We start from the raw sequence: 20,651 nt of genomic DNA, 5'->3' as shown, positions 1-20,651 counted from the left end.
GTTCTTCACAATAGTTTTTTGCTCTGTTGTGTGGTTGGAAATTATTTCATGTAGTAAGTGCTTAATCCGTTGAGGCCATAGGGCACTTGGAGAATGGGAGGTAATAGGTTTGGTCCAAGGAAAGGAAGAGTAGTTCTAATGCCATGGATTATACCAGGTTGAGCACATTACTTCTAGTCTGATTGGTGATGTTAAGCAATGTTGAGTTTAGTTAATACTTGGATGAATGACTGCCCAGGAACACCAAATGCTGCTTGTATATGCTTGGGTGTCTCACCTCATGGTTCAGTTGGTAAATACCTCAGCTCACTAAGGGACCTGAGGTTCAGCTCTTGGCACAGGTATAAACGCTGGGCATGTTTACTCACACCTGCTACCCTTGTTCATCTAACACTGAATAGATGCCTGGATGTCAGACTTCTGGTGTGGGTTGTATCCTGGGCAAGAGGATTCAGAACCCCAATGGAAATAAGACAAGGGTTTCTTGGATGACTATTGGGTTATCCCGGGTTACTATCACTGAGTTAATAATCCAAATAATCACCAGCATCAAGGAACTTTTCTTTGAAAATCTAAAATTATCTAAAATGCCCTGATTTTGGCTTATCCTAGCACTCATTATTTTAGTTAGCCAAAGCTGCTATCAAAGACTGCATTTTCTCCTGAGTTAACTCATTTATCATTATTATACTCAAAGAGAAGCACTAAACCCATCATATTGCACCTGGATAATATGGTTTGAACTGAGAAAGGGGAGAGTTGCCCCAATTCTTCAGATTGGAGTCCTCCACTAGCAACTCGATCAAGAGGCCCCCAATACCACTCTACAGCTAAATCATGTTTATAAAACTGTTCACAGTGTCCAGAATATCTTGCTGCCAATTTTGTCAAGGTTGGGAACCAAAGCAATCATAGTGCTAGGGGGAGAGAGCACAACTTTGTAGTACCCACAGTCAGTGGCCAGGCTTCAAACACCTTTTATTGTACAGCAATAAAGGAATGGAACAGACTGCCAGTACATGTCAAAGCCACTCATAGCATGAACCAGTTCCAGAAGAAAGCCAAAAGGTGCCTGATGAATGTAGCTACAGAAAAGGAGGGGAATGATTTTTTATTTTTTAGCTAACACATGTGTAATTTTACCTTATTCCTAGTAATGACCCTCGTATTGTAGAGTCTTAATGACCCTCATGTAGTAGATAGTCTTTTTAGTATGATAATAAGATGTTATCTTCATTATAGAATAATAATAAGATATTATAACCTTTATATTATAATAATAAGGTAAAAGGACCCCAATGGAAATAAGTCACTCTGACTTTTTTGGGTTATCCTAGGTTCTCTACACATATGCTGCTATGTATGATAATCTATGTAACTGTATTTGTGTATACCTGAATAAACTTACTTACTTACTAGCAGCACAGACCACCTCTTGTCTATTCCTTGGGGTCACCAATATTTACTCCAAGCAAGGTCTGTTCACCCTATGAGAAAGTTCTCTGATGCCATAGATATTTCTTCTTAAAAGTCATTGAATATACTGTTGCTGCTGAACCAATGTTTCTGTATCCTCTCTGTCTGGGTTACTAGGAGAGTTGCTGACTGACTCAGGGTCCTCTTTAATTAGAGATGATTTTTTTTAAATAAAACATTGAGATTTTTATATTTTTATTAGAGATTTAATAAATAACAACAATATCACAAAAACTATGCCCACCAAACTTTGGCATTATCTATATTCTGGGCATGTCGCTATATGTACAGGTGCGGTAATGAAGTAACTGCCCATAGTATGAAAATGATGATGTATGACTATCAGTAATGAGCAATGATACATGAGATCAGTGAATCATAAACAGTAATATTATGAATGCAGTATACACAGGTGATCATGATTAATACCACATCCAAGAAATACTGATGCTAAACACAGTGTTAGATGGAACCTAATTCTCTATTGCACATGTAATTAAATTCATAACACTCAATTAGTTGTAATAAGAGTAGGGGAACAGGGGTTCTACTATATACAAAGACATGATTTTTCTGATTAAATGATTACAATTTCTTGTCTAAGAAATTCACATTAGGGTGAGAAGAAAACTCTACCTAACTCTATCTGTGAATAGCATCTACATGATAAGTTGTACTCGCTAGGCTTGCACAGATGTCATACCTGTACTTGCCATACACATTATGATTTTTGTAAGACTCATCAAAAAAGACTTGCTACATGGGAAGTATTATGGAAACAAATAAAGTGTTGGTCTTTAAAAATTAGTTACTGGATTTGTCCAAAAATATATTAATAGTCTTTCAAACTACAATTTAGAAAAAAAAATATTACCAGTAAGATGGATCTAGGGTTAAGCTTATGTAACTTTAAGTATGTATTTGTCTTACAAATGTCATGGATATACAGTATTTGAGCGAGTCCATCTTATCCGCATTAGGTCAGACAAGGTATAACAACCAATAATACACAGCCCTATAGCTTTATACAGTATTATATTCAGGCTGTCTTAACTCATGTACTGATGCCTTCAAGGGGCCCCATGGACTGATGTCACCAGAGTCCTATATATACTTATGTCAACAGGGAGAGTCCCAGTGTACCAAAATCACCCAAGGGATTCTTTGCACTGTTGCAAGGAGGTAATGTGTGTTATCAGTGCACAAAGTAATCATCTAAGTAATATCAGTCATAGACTCAGACAAGACTGTTCATCCTATAAAGTTACCCTGCAAATTGAATGGAGAAATAATAAAGAAGTAAGGGGATAACTGTCTCATCTCCCTGGCAATCCTTTAAATGTGTACAGGAATATGTTATGAACTTTATATTGTACACATACTGTATATAGTAAGTGCTTGGCACAATTAAAGACTCGTCTATGGAGAAATAAAGATCTTGGAGCTAATTATCCTTTGATTATTATTTTTTCAACACGCTGGCCGTCTCCCACCAAAGCAGGGTGACCCAAAAAAAGAAACACTTTCACTGTCATTCACACATAATCACTGTCTTTGTGGAGGCGCCCATATATGACAGTTTAGATGTCATCCCTGTATTATTATCGTCATGAAGAAACATTAAACCAGTAAGGGTTATATAACGCCTGGGGAAAAGAAGATAATCCATCCATTGGACAACAATTCATACATATACACCAGGACTATACTCTTGGACCTGCACTTCAAGTAATACCATGGCAGCTGATGAGTGGAAAGCACATGTGTATGTGGGTACTTTATAATACTCTACTAGTTTAGCAAGACTAGCACTGGGAGTGATAAGTTAATCATTTGTTTATATGTAAATATTGTACATGGATATATTGTATGTCTGCTGAGCATGCAGTATGATTATAATTGGAAGATAACAGATTTCTGTATACACTTGTTATTGCCAAGGAAAAGAGGCAGCAGTCAGTCCCAGGTATCCTTGTCATTCACTCTGTCCTAGCAGAGCACCTTCACAGGAAGACCTGTCTTGTCTGGTTCACTGACAGTACCTTGGCATACAAGGAAGAGGCCAGTGTTACTATCATAAAGGAAATCACAAGGCATAATTTAACTTGCCAAAATAGCAAGAAGTATTGTAGAGATCCAATTTTATCCCAGTCACTTAAGGTGCCAATTGTGTCAGGAACAGATGCATAAGTACTGGAACCAGAAGTTATGTAAAATACTGCCATTCTAACTGGAATATTGTAGGTCTTAATTAGTGACTCAGAGCAACTATTTACTTAACACCCTTTGTCACCAGGGTACAATATAATGGGGTTCATAGTTACCTACACCCCATGCATGCCAAATGAGCCTAACCAAACCTAAGCCTAGATGTATTCACCCCAAAGCATTGTCAAAAATGCTTAGGTATATTTGTATCACCACTTAACCCTTTAAGGGTTTCAGACGTACTAGTACGGCTTACGCACCAGGGTTTTTGATGTACTAGTACGCCTAAATTCTAGCGCCCTCAAATCTAATGAGAGAAAGCTGGTAGGCCTACATATGAAAGAATGGGTCTATGTGGTCAGTGTGCGCAGTATAAAAAAATCCTGCAGCACACAGTGCGTAATGAGAAAAAAAACTTTGACAGTGTTTTTGGATTAAAACAGCGACTTTGCACTGTATTTTCGTACGGTATTTATTGTTGTATTCAAGTTTTCCTGGTCTCATTTTATAGAATGGAAGACATATTACAGAAATTGAGATGATTTTGACTGGTTTTACAATGAAAAGTACCTTGAAATTGAGCTCAAAGTAGCAGAAATCTTTGATTTTTACCAAAGTTCAAAAGTAAACAAATCATGCTATGCATCCAATACACATCAAATGGTGAGTCTCATATTCTTTCACAAGTGCACTGATATTATTTATACCATTTCTACAATAATGCAGTAGTCTGCATAACAGTAAATCTTCTATTTTTTGTGAGAATAAAAATTCAAAGTGGAAAGCAAAAGAATGTAAGAGGGGCGTGGGGACATGACTAATGAACAGAGGAAATGTTATTTTAGTGCCAGGAATGTCTTTCTTGTTTATTCTGGACCCTATTCAGAAATTGGCATCTTTTGAAATTTGTGTGAAACTGGCAAAATTGCTAAGCTCTGACCACTTTATTGGATAGTTGAAATCGGTAAATGGGTGGTTTCTTGTACTCATTCGATAGAAAAAATGGAGTTCTAGCGAAATAGTTATGACTTTTGTCGACTAGTACACTGGAACTAGCCGAAAATATGGCTCAAAGTGGGCAAAATCGCCGATGTTGCCGATGAGTTAACATCTTCGAGACTGCTAACTTCACGAGAGCATAATCCCATAAGTTTTCTATCAAATTTCATACTTTTGGTGTCATTATGATCGGGAAAAAATTCTCTATCTTTTCATAAGAAAAAAATACTAATTTTTTTTTTGAAAATTTGGCGACCCTGAGAACAAGTCTTGGGGAGGGCCTGACGACCCTGAAAGGGTTAAGTGATGAGACTCCTACCACCTTACACTCAACTCATGACAATAGCACTGGCAACTTCTTCCACTGTACCATGAAAATAATCACTTTTAAGTACAATAAGGTTACAAAAGTTTTGTATAACAAGTACATTACTGTAATTTGTTAGTGCAAAGCCCCTTAAGAGAGGTTCCTTGATGTCAGTGAGGGGCTATTGATTCAAAGAATTAGACCTGTCATCCCCTTTCTACGACTGAAACTGATTGTTGCCTATTCCACAGATGCTGTATGACCTCTTAGATTAGCATTTTTCCATAAATATAAAAATAATAATCGTGTAAGCTGAAAGACCAGGAATGCAACTTTGAAGGTTGGGGCCCTCCTGTATATATAACAAGCCATCAAAAAAGTGAATGTAAAAATAATGGGTATACAGTAGAATCCCCATGTCCACAGATTCAGTTGCTGCAGTTTCAGTCATGGCTCAAAAATAATGCTTAATTTTGCTTAATAATGGACCTAAAGCACAAAAATAGTGATGGTGACAGTTCTTCAGAGCCTAAGAGAAGCTATGAAGTGTTTCCCATCAGCAAAAACATGCTAATTCTTGACTTATTGTGCATAATTTATCAATTAAATAATTCTTGACTTATTGTGCATAATTTACCAATTAAAGTTCATTATAGGTATGTTTTTTTTTTAACAAGTCGGCCGTCTCCCACCTAGGCAGGGTGACCCAAAAAGAAAGAAAACCCCCAAAATGAAAATACTTTCATCATCATTCAACACTTTCCCCTCACTCACACACAATCACTGTTTTTGCAGAGGTGCCCAGATACAACAGCTTAGAAGCATATATAAAGATACAATATAAAAAGTGACCTGAAATAATAAACTCCCTATAAAATATAATATCAGGGCCCCAGTTATATATATACCATCCTATTACACATCCCTCCAAAACTGCCAATATCCCAAACCCCTCCTTTAAAGTGAAGGCATTGTACTTCCCATTTCCAGAACTTAAGTCCAGCTACATAAAAATAACTGGTTTCCCTGCATCCCTTCACTAAATATTACCCTGTTCATACTCCAACAGCTCATCAGGTCCCAAAAACCATTTGTTACTATCCACGGTAGGTCTTGGAACACATCCCTAGCAGATACTACAGGGGGACTACAGTACAATCATCTTAGAATACGGTACCCCCAAAAGAGAAAGACTCAGTCATTCTACTCTTGATATGTCAATCTAATAATAGCATTTAGTATATCAATTAATTCTTGAGCTTTAACTTTAAAGAGTAGCAATAGTGTATCTGATGTGAGAGTGACTGAAAAAAAACTTTTTAGATATTCTTTCTCACAACTTTCCCATTCATAAGTATAATGTTCATGTATTTATATAGTTTGGAAGTTAAGTGAATGTAAGGTTGCGTAAACGAGGCCATGTGGGTTTGATCGTGTTACTGACCAGTGTTTATTACAATTTTGTACGTATGGAATGTGAAATTATATATTTTTGCGAACAGGTTTACCAGAAGAATTATGAAATGTGACAATAGTTTTGAGTAAAAATATGTAAAAATCATATGTAAATCCTGGAGTGGTATACTGTATAACTTATAAAAAATCCTGAAAAATATAATGAATACTGAGTTAATGAGAATTAGTGAACATAAAACACAACAGAGGTGTGTGTGCATGACACAAATATACAACCTACAGTACATGCTGTACAATATTGCACCACATGAAAATACTTTATAAACACCTGGAAAATCCTAGAGGGACTAGTACCAAACTTGCACACGAAAATCACTCACTACGAAAGCAAAAGACTTGGCAGACGATGCACCATCCCCCCAATGAAAAGCAGGGGTGTCACTAGCACGTTAAGAGACCATACAATAAGTGTCAGGGGCCCGAGACTGTTCAACTGCCTCCCAGCACACATAAGGGGGATTACCAACAGACCCCTGGCAGTCTTCAAGCTGGCACTGGACAAGCAACTAAAGTCAGTTCCTGATCAGCCGGGCTGTGGCTCGTACGTTGGTTTGCGTGCAGCCAGCAGCAACAGCCTGGTTGATCAGGCGCTGATCCACCAGGAGGCCTGGTCACAGACCGGGCCGCGGGGGCGTTGACCCCCGAAACTCTCTCCAGGTAAACTCCAGGTAAACACTATCATGAGTCAAATGAATAAATTAATTTGCATTCACACTTTTGAGAAATAATGTTCCTTAAATTTATAACAGTCAATGCCTCACACTTGAAAGGCATATATTTAGTCATGTATTTTCCTAAACATTAAATCTAACACATAGGCACAGTAATTACATGAGTTAAGAGTCAATATGGAGCACTGTTTCATGAAGTCATGTTAGATGACAGGCCAATGTGACAGTGGCTCAGACTGGGGGCCAGTTTTATGTAAGATACACTTGGACAAAATGACCTATAAATGAGTCCAGTACCACTAAGCACTTCAGAACCCTGAGTATTGTCAACTGGTTTAGGATAAAAGCTTGATAATTATATACTGCAAAGGTGTAAAATTTCACAAGTACAAAACTATTACAATAATTAGTAGTAGAAATGCTAAAACTATAAGTAATTATCACTTATAAGAGAGCATTTTATTTTTAGTGTTACATGGTTCAAAGTACTGTTCTAAATCAAAATAGCATAACACTTTTTGTATTCATGTTTCATAACTTTTGATCCTTCAGCTAGTATGAAATGTGCCAAATGTTAAAAATTTCAGACAGATTTAAGAATATACTACTGTAATATGTTAAGTTATAGTTAGCACTCTGGGTTGAAAACTCACAGCCTAATATACCAATTTTCGATTATTATTATATTCATTAAGTGCTAAACCCATAGGGATCATATAGCACCTGGAAAATGGAAGATAATCAGGTTTGATCCAAGGAAGAGGAGGGCAGCTCTGAGTCCTTGGATCAAGAGCCCTTCACCAGCATCAAACACCTCACTAAAAGAGAGAGCAATTGTAGAGCAATACTATATAATGTAGACACTTATATTTTAGTAGATGGGGAGAGGAAGGTAGATGGTGAGAATATTTTGAGGAACTTTTAAATGTTGAGGAAGAAAGGGAGGCGGTAATTTCATGCACTGGCCAGGGAGGTATACCATCTTTTAGGAGTGAAGAAGAGCAGAATGTAAGTGTGGGGGGAGGTACGTGAGGCATGACATAGAATGAAAGCGGGTAAAGCAGCTGGAACTGATGGGATCATGCCAGAAATGTTAAAAGCAGGGGGGGATATAGTGTTGGAGTGGTTGGTACTTTTGTTTAATAAATGTATGAAAGAGGGGAAGGTACCTAGGGATTGATGGAGAGCATGTATAGTCCCTTTATATAAAGGGAAGGGGGACAAAAGAGATTGTAAAAATTATAGAGGAATAAGTTGGCAGTTTGGAGGGATATGTTGTGTATCTTTATACATATATGCTTCTAAACTGTTGTATTCTGAGCACCTCTGCAAAAACAGTGATAATGTGTGAGTGTGGTGAAAGTGCTGAATGATGATGAAAGTATTTTCTTTTTGGGGATTTTCTTTCTTTTTTGGGTCACCCTGCCTCAGTGGGAGACGGCCGACTTGTTAAAAAAAAAAAAAAAAGTTTACTGAGTATACCAGGAAAAGTGTACAGTAGGGTTATAATTGAAAGAATTAGAGGTAAGACAGAATGTAGGATTGCAGATGAGCAAGGAGGTTTCAGAGTGGGTAGGGGATGTGTAGATCAAGTGTTTACATTGAAACATATGTGTGAACAGTATTTAGATAAAGGTAGGGAAGTTTTTATTGGATTTATGGATTTAGAAAAGGCATATGATAGAGTGGCTAGGGGAGCAATGTGGCAGATGTTGCAAGTATATGGAATAGGTGGTAAGTTACTAAATGCTGTAAAGAGTTTTTATGAGGATAGTGAGGCTCAGGTTAGGGTGTGTAGAAGAGAGGGAGACTACTTCCTGGTAAAAGTAGGTCTTAGACAGGGATGTGTAATGTCACCATGGTTGTTTAATATATTTATAGATGGGGTTGTAAAAGAAGTAAATGCTAGGGTGTTTGGGAGAGGGGTGGGATTAAATTATGGGGAATCAAATACAAAATGGGAATTGACACAGTTACTTTTTGCTGATGATACTGTGATTATGGGAGATTCTAAAGAAAAACTGCGAAGGTTAGTGGATAAGTTTGGGAGTGTGTGTAAAGGTAGAAAGTTGAAAGTGAACATAGAAAAGAGTAAGGTGATGAGGATATCAAATGATTTAGATAAAGAAAAATTGGATATCAAATTGGGGAGGAGTATGGAAGAAGTGAATGTTTTCAGATACTTGGGAGTTGACATGTCGGCGGATGGATTTATGAAGGATGAGGTTAGTCATAGAAATGATGAGGGAAAAAAAGTGAGTGGTGCGTTGAGGTATACGTGAAGTCAAAAAACGTTATCTATGGAGGCAAAGAAGGGAATGTATGAAAGTATAGTAGTACCAACACTCTTATATGGGTGTGAAGCTTGGGTTGTGAATGCAGCAGCGAGGAGGCAGTTGGAGGCAGTGGAGATGTCCTGTCTAAGGGCAATGTGTGGTGTAAATATTATGCAGAAAATTCGGAGTGTGGAAATTAGGAGAAGGTGTGGAGTTAATAAAAGTATTAGTCAGAGGGCTGAAGAGGGGTTGTTGAGGTGGTTTGGTCATTTAGAGAGAATGGATCAAAGTAGAATGACATGGAGAGCATTTAAATCTGTAGGAGAAGGAAGGCAGGGTAGGGGTCGTCCTCGAAAAGGTTGGAAGGAAGGGGTAAGGGAGGTTTTGTGGCCAAGGGGCTTGGACTTCCAGCAGGCGTGCGTGAGCGTGCTCGATAGGAGTAAATGGAGATGAATGGTATTTGGGACCTGATGATCTTTTGGAGTGTGAGTAGGGTAATATTTAGTGAAGGGATTCAGGGAAACCGGTTATTTTTATATAACCGGACTTGAGTCCTGGAAATGGGAAGTACAATGCGTGCACTTTAAAGGAGGGGTTTGGGATGTTGGCAGTTTGGAGGGATATGTTGTGTATCTTTATACGTATATGCTTCTAAACTGTTGTATTCTGAGCACCTCTGCAAAAACAGTGATTATGTGTGAGTGTGGTGAAAGTGTTGAATGATGATGAAAGTATTTTCTTTTTGGGGATTTTCTTTCTTTTTGGGTCACCCTGCCTCGGTGGGAGATGGCCGACTTGCTGAAAAAAAAAAAACTTACATTTGCCAGAGGAGAAAGCTCTAGCTCGGCTCCACCTCTTAATTTCAACAGACTTACATAAAACTGATGAAATTTATTTTTGAACCCCCAATATGAAATCTATTTTAACTGTGTCACTGCTCAGTTCAGTACCTGGCTGGCAAAGCTCTCGCTTCACACACGGAGGGCCCGGGTTCGATTCCCAGCAGGGTAGAAACATTTAGACAAGTTTCCTTACACCTGTTGCCCTGTTCACCTAGCAGCAAATAGGTACCTGGGTGTTAGTCGACTGGTGTGGGTCGCATCCTGGGGGACAAGATTGAGGACCCCAATGGAAATAAGACAGACAGTCGTCGATGACGTACTGCCTTTCTTGGGTTATCCTGGGTGGCTAACCCTCTGGGGTTAAAAATCTGAATGAAATCTTATCTTATCTTACACTTGAACTTCATGATTATCAGGTCATCCTGACAATTCAACATCTGCTGATGGATTTCTCCATCTGTCATAGAACATATCACCTTCAAATTTTTTATTTATAATTTTTCCTTCAACACCCTGACATGCTAACTTTTTGTGCCCTCTTTTCTGAAAATCCCACCTTTAATGCAGACTCACTCTATGATTTCTTAACTGTAACAATATGCTACACAATCTGTGACCCACCTCCATTTTTGTCTGATGTCCTTTTAAGGACCTCTCCTTTCCCCTCGACCATTTCTTTCACATCTGTTGTGCAGGGCTGAATGGCTCTTACAGCTTTAACACTTTTCATGAATATATTAATAGTTACATACTTCGTTACCACTCTTACATCATATAAATATTTACTGATATCCCTGTGGCTTATTTGAATGAGTAAATTTTAAATGTGCCCTTTCATTTTAGTTGCATCCTTTATAAAGAACCTATCATTGTCTACCCTGTCTGTGCCCGTGTATTATGTACAGAATGTCAATCGTATCCCCTCATATTCCTCATTCCTGCGGTAGTATAAGGCTTGGTTCATACATTCTCTACTCAGCTACTATATATTATTTCAAGTAAGATGTGACACTGGTTGCATAAAACTTAAATATGCATGACTGCTGAACTCTTTGTAAGAAATATGGTTTTAAAACTTATGTGGAATGTTACAAAAGATACTTTAGATTGTGAGTCTTCTACACTACCACAATGTAATGCCCATTAATCACAATAATTTGTTGCTTGATATGAGAAGTATGGTCAAATGTCCAATCTTGATAACTTGCAACTTATTATACAAATGAATGTCTTCTTGTGATGAGAAATTTCCAAAGAATTTATTTTTCCTGTTGCTGCAGCCAATGAATACAAAGAGCTTAAGCTTATTTTGCATAAAACTTTTTTAGCAGTAGATTTTGATTCTTTTTTCGTGAATATTTGAGTTTCTTTCAGGTACTGTATTGTGGGATGGCTCACTTCACTACATGACACTTTCATAAAAAAAATCTCAGATTATATTTTCTTTAACAAAGCTCCATAGATGGTGGGCTAATATTTGGTATTATAGATACAAAGCTTTTCTTTAATATGGTCTTTATCTGATGACAATTATAGTCAACTAGCAGCTGGATATCTAAGGGTGGTACTGGCCAAGACACACATCCTCACTTGGAAGATCAAACAAGGCACATCACTGAGTATAATAATTTCATATGATGAAAATTACACACTGAGGTAAGACCATGCCATCATGTGAAAACACACTGTTTAATAAGTCTGCATAAGCATATAACATTATGCCAAACAGTGATGTCACATGATTAGAATACCTTAAAATGCACTCAAAACCCTATCTTGATTGTGCCAGGATGGGATACAAAGGTGTGGTGAATTGCATCACAATTTCTAGTTAGTCACAGTTTCTTTCATCAGACCCATCAGAGCACTCAACAAAACCATTGCAGATGTTAGTGCGGGGGAGGCACTGGCCAAGGGGGCAGCGGTGGGTGTCACACTTGGCTGACACTGGGACCACCAGATCACTCTTCGTCAGCTCCATTACCTGCCGAAAGGTAAGTATTTGTTAGTGATAAACAATTCACTGAAATGAATCAGGTGAAGCAATATGAAAATGCAAGTGAGAAACCCAAAAATGAAAAGGGCACAATAACTCATTTTTCTAACAGCATGGAAGTGTAAGTACTGTATATCCAAGAGATAACAAGTGATGCAAAATTCTGGTAAAGACATTGCTTGGTCAGTCTCAGGTTATACATAATTATGTTAGGAAAGTAAATGAATGGAGTAAATATAAGGACAATGATTCTTAATAGAATTCAAACCCACTAACCTGGCAACATCACATGGCCTAAAAGAGTAATGTGATTTCATAATGAACCATTCCTGGTCAATGAAAATTATTGGTTCCAAAGTTTGGGTGTTCTGGCTAACATGCTCAGATAAATTGATCAAGGATTGACCTCAAAAGGCTACAATAGTTCAAACAAATTTTTTTACATGAAACTATAAACATCTTTAGAATGGGGTTGAAGGCCACTAGAGTTAACCCTTCACACTGCCCAAGACGGTAATGACTCAGTCCACCATTCTAAACCATTCAAAAAACTATTGATGCTGCTGGCTAATGGGTTCAAGCCTCATTTAAGAAGTAATCACGTAATGCAAGGCTTTCACATCTACTGAGAGTGACCATGTGAGTTGCTGCATTGAAGTGAGAGAGCACATGGGAAAGGGTTACAGAAACTTGCTGCACAACAGATATCTAAATTGGCTCTGTTGTGTGATGAATGATGTAAGGGCAAGACAGAGGAAAAAACAGAAATGTTCGGTGATACAGTATAATCTTAATACAAGTTATTTTTAATGCAAGTGAAAGCTTTTATCAAAACAAACTAATTAACAAAGACCCAATTGCAGTATTTAACTATGTCTAGTGAATAATACACAATGTATAGGATACAATAGATTATATTTATCACACCTGGTTCATCCAGTCAAGATACTTGACCACCTTGGTATAGACACCTGGGCGATGTGGGCGGGCACATCCATACCCATTGCTGGTCACCCCCACCAGCTGCCACCCTCCATCAGGCTCCTGCAACACAATACACACTGAAGACAATAATTTCTTGCATTGCTTGTCTTAATACTAATTTTTTTTTATTTTTTTTTATTAACACATCGGCCGATTCCCACCAAAGCAGGGTGGCCTGAAAAAGAAAAACTTGCATCATCATTCACTCCATCACTGTCTTACCAGAAGGGTGCTTTACACAACAGTTATAAAACTGCAACATTAACACCCGCCCTTCAGAGTGCAGACACTGTACCTCCCATCTCCAGGACTCGAGTCCGGCCTGCCAGTTTCTCTGAATCCCTTCATAAATGTTACTTTGCTCACACTTCAACAGCATGTCAAGTATTAAAAACCATTGGTCTCCATTCACTCCTATCAAATATGCTCACGCATGCTTGCTGGAAGTCCAAGCCCCTCGCACATAAAACCTCCTTTATCCCCTCTCTCCAACCCTTCCTAGGCTGACCCCTATCCCACCTTCCCTCCACTACAGATTTATACACTCTTGAAGTCATTCTGTTTTGTTCCATTCTCTATACATATCTGAACCACCTCAACAACCCCTTCTCAGCCCTCTGGATAATAGTTTTGGTAATTTCACACCTTCTCCTAACTTCCAAATTACAAATTCTCTGCATTATATTCACACCACAAATTGCCCTCAGACATGACATCTCCACTGCCTCCAGACTCCTCCTCGTTGCAACAGTCATCACCCATACTTCACACCCATACCTGGAGTTTACCTGGAGAGAGTTCCGGGGGTCAACGCTCCCGCGGCCCTGTCTGTGACCAGGCCTCCTGGTGGATCAGAGCCTGATCAACCAGGCTGTTACTGTTGGCTGCATGCAAACCAACGTACGAGCCACAGCCCGGCTGGTCAGGTACCTACTTTAGGTGCTTGTCCAGTGCCAGCTTGAAGACTGCCAGGGGTCTATTGGTAATCCCCCTTATGTATGCTGGGAGGCAGTTGAGCAGTCTCGGGCCCCTGACACTTATTGTATGGTCTCTTAACGTGCTAGTGACACGCCTGCTTTTCATTCAATTCAAATTCAAATTCAAAGTTTATTCTCTATAAAGATTACAATGTTGAATTTACAGAATTTGGTTGTTGTGTGGTTTACATGTAGTTAAATAATGATTACAGAGTGTACCACTAGAATGCCTAGCATGGCTAGGCATTTCGGGCAGACTTAGTTTAATTTTTTTATTTTAAAATATTACAAATTATGAGGTAAGTTGGTATTATGGCTAAGTGATAAATACTAGTTTGTGAGTTTAGCAATGTGAATGCTTTTGTTTTGGCACAGTACATAGTTTCAGTATTGGAGTATCATAGGATTCATTATTTTAAGATTGAGATTAATATTTCTGTTTATGGTCAAATGGGTGAGTGAGTGTAAGTGTGAACCACCAGGTGGTATTCGTGTAGTTAGTTGATGGGGTGCATCAGGGAGATAAGATGTTTTCTAATGGTAGTTTTGAAGGTGATGAATGTGTCTGCAGTTCTAGAGTTCTCAGGTAGGGTGTTCCAGATTTTAGGGCCTTTGACATACATTGAATTTTTGTAAAGGTTTAGTCGGACACGGGGAATGTCGTAGAGATGTTTGTGTCTGGTGTTATGCCTGTGGGTTCTGTCACAACTATCAAGAAAGCGTTTTAGGTCAAGGTTGATATTGGAGTTTAAGGTCCTGTAGATGTAGATTGCACAGTAGTAAGTGTGGATGTACTGAACAGGGAGTAAGTTTAGATCTATGAAGAGTGGGGGGGTGTGTTGCCAGGGATGGGATTTAGTGATTATTCTTACTGCAGCTTTTTGTTGGGTTATTATTGGCTTTAGGTGTGTTGCTGCAGTTGATCCCCAAGCACAAATAGCATAGGTGAGGTATGGATATATAAGTGAATGGTATAGTGTGATAAGGGCAGTTTGCGGCACGTGGTATCGTATCTTGGAGAGGATCCCAACCGTTTTGGATACTTTTTTGGTTATGTGTTGGATATGGGTGCTGAAATTCAGGTTGTTGTCAAGGTATACTCCTAGGAATTTGCCCTCATTATGTCTGGTAATTAGGGTGTTGTCGATCTTAATGTTAATTTGTGCATCTCCTGCTCTGCTACCAAACATAATATAGTAGGTTTTGTCAGTGTTAAGCGTAAGTTTATTGGCTGTCATCCAAGTCGATATTTTGATCAGCTCCTCGTTAACAATGGTGTTGAGGGTGGCAAGATTAGGGTGAGAGATGACATAAATCGTGTCGTCAGCAAAGAGAATGGGTTTCAGGTGTTGGGATACGTTTGGAAGATCATTGATGTATATGAGGAAGAGCAGGGGACCAAGGACACTTCCCTGCGGAACTCCAGTATCAAGTGGCCGTGTTGTTGATGTTGTGTCTTTAATGGTGACATACTGATACCTATTAGTAAGGTAAGATTTGAAATAAGCAAGCGCATGGCCTCTTATACCGTAATGGTCAAGTTTGTGGAGTAGGATGTCGTGGTCTACTGTGTCAAAAGCTTTTCTTAGGTCAATAAAAATTCCTAGTGGATATTCCTTATTTTCCAATGCTGTGTAAAGCAGATCTAGCATTTTTATGATTGCATCATTAGTGCTTTTATTTTTCCTGAATCCAAATTGGCAGGGGTTGAGTATGTTTTGTGTTGTTATAAATGAATATAGTCTCCCGTGCACGAGTTTCTCAAAGATTTTGGATAGCAATGGTAAGTTTGATATTGGCCTATAGTTGTTTAAGTCTGTAGGGTCACCACCTTTATGTATTGGTGTAATCCTTGCCATCTTGAGTAGTTTCGGGAAGGTGCTAGTTTCTAGTGACTTGTTAAAAAGTAATGAAATAGCATGCGAAAGGATATGGGCCTCTCGCTTGTACAGTAATGGTGGGACATTAGACAGATTCCCTGAGTTGTTTTTAAGTGACTTTATAATCTCGGTGACTTCCGAGGGCTCAGTTGGTGCAAGATAGAAGGAATTTGGGAAATTCCCATCTAGGTAGTCCCTGGCATGGGCATTGGTATGTGGGATTTTATTGGCGAGATTAGATCCTATGGTTGAGAAGAAGTCGTTTATCTTGTTAGCTGTGTCAGTGGGATGTAGTGGTGTTTCATTAGGTTTAGTTAGGACAATATTCTTGTTTTTTTTTCAGTTTGTGGGTCCCTAGAATCTGAGAGAGTGTTTTCCAGGTCTTTTTTATATCTCCTCTAGTGTCTGTGAATCTACTGGAGTAGTATAGTTGTTTGGCTTTCTTTATTACTTTGGTGAGAACTGATGAATAGTGTTTAAGAATATCTTTGTGTATTAAGCCCTGTCTATATTGCTTTTCATATTGGTGTTTCTTGTCAATGGATTTCAGAATGGTACTGGTTAGCCATGGGCAACCAAGCCGTTTGTTTGTGATCTGTTTCGTTTTTATAGGACAATGTTTGTTGTATAGTCTAAGTAATTTGTTAAGAAAAATGTTTGTCCAGTCATCAATACCATTGGCCTTGGAGAATTCTGTAGGCCAGTCAACAATCTCTAGGTCAGCTGTGAACTTCCTTATTGAGGCCTCATCATGGAGTCTAAATGAGACTTTGTTGAATTCAAGTGGTGGTTTACTAATGTTTGTCAGGAGGAAGGTAGGGTAGTGGTCTGTAGTGCTATCTGTGATTATCCCTGATTTAAGGGGGGCTAGTATATTGGTCCATATGTGGTCTATTATGGTTGCACTTGTCTCAGTGAGCCTGGTTGGTTTAGTTATTGTTGGTATGAGAAGTGTGTTGTTCATATTGTTGATGAAATCAGTTACAGGCTGATCATCTAGTAAGCCAAGGTTGATGTTAAAGTCTCCAGCTAAGAGAAGGTGGTGCTTATTCATTTGTCTGTTTGTTATTAGTGACTTTAATTTCTCACTGAAATTTGGGATGTTTGTGTGAGGTATCCGATAAATGGCACCAATTGTTATAGGTGTCTTAAGGTTTTTTACAGTAAAATTAGCAAAAATGTATTCCCCATATTCATCACTAAAGCAAGTGGTGCTAATACAAGATAATTGGTTAGAGTAATAGATTGCAATACCACCCCCAACTTGGTTTGGTCTGCAGTTGTGAATTGCTGTGTACCCTGGTAGAGGGTAGATATCTATTGTGTCCTGCTTAAGCCAGGTCTCAGTAAGAATAATGCAGGAGAAGGGTGTCTTTAGTGATTCAAGGAGTGCCAGGAGGTCATCATAGTGTTTGCTTAAGGACCTGATGTTGTAGTTAAGTACTGATAGACTTTTAGCATTGTTTAGGATAGTGCTGACTTGTGTTGCTGTGTAATAAAGGCAGTTACTTTCCAATAGGTTTTGATTGGGTGTCAGATTATGGAGGTTTAGATCAGGGTCAACGTAATCAATCATCTTCTAGGTTTAAATTATGGTCATTTATATCCTGAGTTGTGTGTTGAGTTCTAGTACTGATATCTGTAGTGGTGGGAAGTTTGGATAAGTATATAGCTAGAGTATTTTGGTCATATAGAGTATAGTCACTACTACACATAATGAAGTTGATGTTGTCTATGTGTTGTGCTGGAATGAACTAAAGTACAACTAGGTATAAACTAGTAATATAAAAATACAAATTTAAAATAGAACAAGACTCTCACTTGTAACTGCACTAAGGTCTAATATAATGACTTTTGTGGAGTCTATGTTTTGAGCTAGAATGAGCTATAGTACAACTAGATTTAATCTAATAATATAAAAATACAAATTAAAATTAGCACCAGTCTCTCACTAGTAATTGCACTATGGTCTAATATAATGAATTTGGTATTGACTATAGTACAACTGTGTTTAATCTAATAATATAAAAAAGGCACAAGACTCTCAATTGTCATTGCACTAAGGTCTTATATAAGTTGTTTACAAGAATTAGAGTATAACTAGATTTAAATTGACAGGATAAAATACACAAGTTAAGGTAGTAAAAGAATAATAATAAAAAAAAATGATAAAAATAAAAATGGCAATGACTTGGTTATAATATGCTAGTAAGATGGTAGACAGGATAATATAAAAGTTGTAGTTGAAAATACTAGTTTAAAAAAGTATAGAATAAGATGGTCAATAAAAGAAGTTTACAATAAGTTTGATCAATATAGTTTAAAGCAAAATTGGGCAATAATAGGGATTTTAGAATAAAATTGGGCAATTGAGTATTTCTTAAAGTGAGGTAGAATTATTGAGGACAAGTTATGCCTAGTTTATAATAAAATAAGATGGAACAGTGATGTGGTAAGTTGTAAAAAAAGGAGATAGATTCTGTAGATATTAAACAAATTAAGACTATGAGGTAGAATGGTCGTTGAATACAACAATGACAATCAAAAGTAGTTGGGGTATTAGAATTTTAGGGGGGCACAAATTTATGACAATATAACACTAACTGTGGACTGTGGGTATTATCTGCACTTTACTGTGATTCTGTTAGTCAAGCCTCACTTAGGAATATTTTAAGGTCATGTTCTGTAGAGATGAAGTATCTCTTCCCAGTGGGCTGTTTCCTAACTGCGATTTTTCCATCCCTCACAAAGCACTGGTGGATTTTTGGGGCATAGCGTAATTTTCTTAGCCGATAAAGAAGGTTTTGTCTTGTTTTGGTAAGGCACTCATTGACGTAAACATCAGTTTTCATAGAAATAGATGTTTTTAGTAGGTTGTTTCTTTGTAGGCTAGTTTGGAATTTTAACAGCACTGTTTTTTTACCTGCTTGGTAGCCCATCAGTTTGCAATCCTTTAGGTCATCACTATGTATGTTAAGGCGAAGGTAGTCCTTGATGAGCTGTAGGGTGGTCTCCATGCAGGTCTCTTGGGTGACTGTGGCTGGGAGATGTTTGCTGTTAACTACAACAGCATCAGATAGCTGTTGTTGGTCATTATGGTCTTGGAAGTTGGTTATGACATTGGCAAGTTGTTGGTCCACTCTTGATCTTTCCTCTGTAATGTTGGTAGTAAGTAGGGTGACTTGGTCTTTTAGAGTGTTGATAGTGTCTAGGGACTGGGTGTGGGTGTTGCTTTGTTGTTCCAGAGTGTCTAGTTTATGTTCTAGAGCAGTGATCTTGTTGAGGTAATCTGCATTGCTAGCTTTTAGTTCCTGCATTTCTTGAGTTAGTTTGGTGATCGTTTGGTTCTGAATCGTAAGGAGTTTAGCTATTTCTGGGTCAGTGATCTTCTTGACATCAAATACTGGGAAGGAGTTATCTTGGACTGTGGCAGCAGCCATGTTTGTTGTTGTCTGTCGTGTGTTGTGGTGATGCCGGTGGGTGATGAGGGTTGTGTCCTGGCTGGCAGTACCACAAGTTTTCCTCGTGTTTTTACTGCTCTCACCTTTGATGTTAGGAGTCCTTAGCTGGTTACTGGATCTTCTTTTATTGTTCTGACCCTTGTCCATTGGCTGTGGCTTCGGGTGAATAATAGGCGATGGGTGAATGTTGTGGAGTATCACTTCAGTGGCAGCGGGGTAGGAGGTGGTAGTACGAGTCCTATTAGTTGGTAATTTGTGAACTTTTGGGTGGTTTCTGCAGTTGATTTATATCATTCTGGGTATCCACACATGTTAGTGTTATGTGGGTCTTGATTAGGTCATCACTGGGCTGCTGGGAACCTCAGGTAGAAATAAAAATAGAGGACAAGGTTCCTGTTGCCGCTGCCGCGGCATCGTCTGCCAAGTCTTTTGCTTTCGTAGTGAGTGATTTTCGTGTGCAAGTTCGGTACTAGTCCCTCTAGGATTTTCCAGGTGTATATAATCATGTATCTCTCCCGCCTGCGTTCCAGGGAATACAGGTTCAGGAACCTCAAGCGCTCCCAGTAACTGATGTGTTTTATCTCCGTTATGCGTGCCGTGAAGGTTCTCTGTACATTTTCTAGGTCAGCAATTTCACCTGCCTTGAAAGGTGCTGTTAGTGTGCAGCAATATTCCAGCCTAGATAGAACAAACAACCTGAAGAGTGTCATCATGGGCTTGGCATCCCTAGTTTTGAAGGTTCTCATTATCCATCCTGTCATTTTTCTAGCAGCTGCGATTGATATAATGTTATGGTCCTTGAAGGTGAGATCCTCCGACATGATCACTCCCAGGTCTTTGACGTTGGTGTTTTGCTCTATTTTGTGGCCAGAATTTGTTTTGTACTCTGATGAAGATTTAATTTCCTCGTGTTTACCATATCTGAGTAATTGAAATTTCTCATCGGTGAACTTCATATTGTTTTCTGCAGCCCACTGAAAGATTTGGTTGATGTCAGCCTGGAGCCTTGCAGTGTCTGCAATGGAAGACACTGTCATGCAGATTCGGGTGTCATCTGCGAAGGAAGACACGGTGCTGTGGCTGACATCCTTGTCTATG

The 20,651-nt window shown here is 38.6% G+C and overlaps 1 protein-coding gene across 5 annotated transcripts in view; it reads right to left on the bottom strand.

Annotated features, from left to right (window-relative positions):
* Positions 1-1,437: 1,437 nt before the first annotated feature.
* Positions 1,438-20,651, bottom strand: part of LOC128684534 (uncharacterized) — a 315,325-nt gene continuing 296,111 nt past the window's right edge. For 4 of the 5 annotated variants that reach the window (XM_053770779.2, XM_070096520.1, XM_070096531.1 and 1 more), the window contains 3 exons: positions 13,179-13,295; positions 7,141-12,239; positions 1,438-6,734 (listed from right to left, as the gene is read on the bottom strand). In XM_053770779.2, the coding sequence (XP_053626754.2) occupies positions 12,087-12,239; positions 13,179-13,295 (270 nt within the window). In that variant the 3' untranslated portion in view covers positions 1,438-6,734; positions 7,141-12,086. Of the gene's footprint in view, positions 6,735-6,849; positions 12,240-13,178; positions 13,296-20,651 lie in introns of those variants that run through there. The other variant, XM_053770777.2, reaches the window with a different exon arrangement.

Source organism: Cherax quadricarinatus, chromosome 4, assembly GCF_038502225.1.
Source record: "Cherax quadricarinatus isolate ZL_2023a chromosome 4, ASM3850222v1, whole genome shotgun sequence".
Taxonomy (NCBI): Eukaryota; Metazoa; Arthropoda; class Malacostraca; order Decapoda; family Parastacidae; genus Cherax; species Cherax quadricarinatus.
This window is presented reverse-complemented; position numbering and strand designations above follow the sequence as displayed.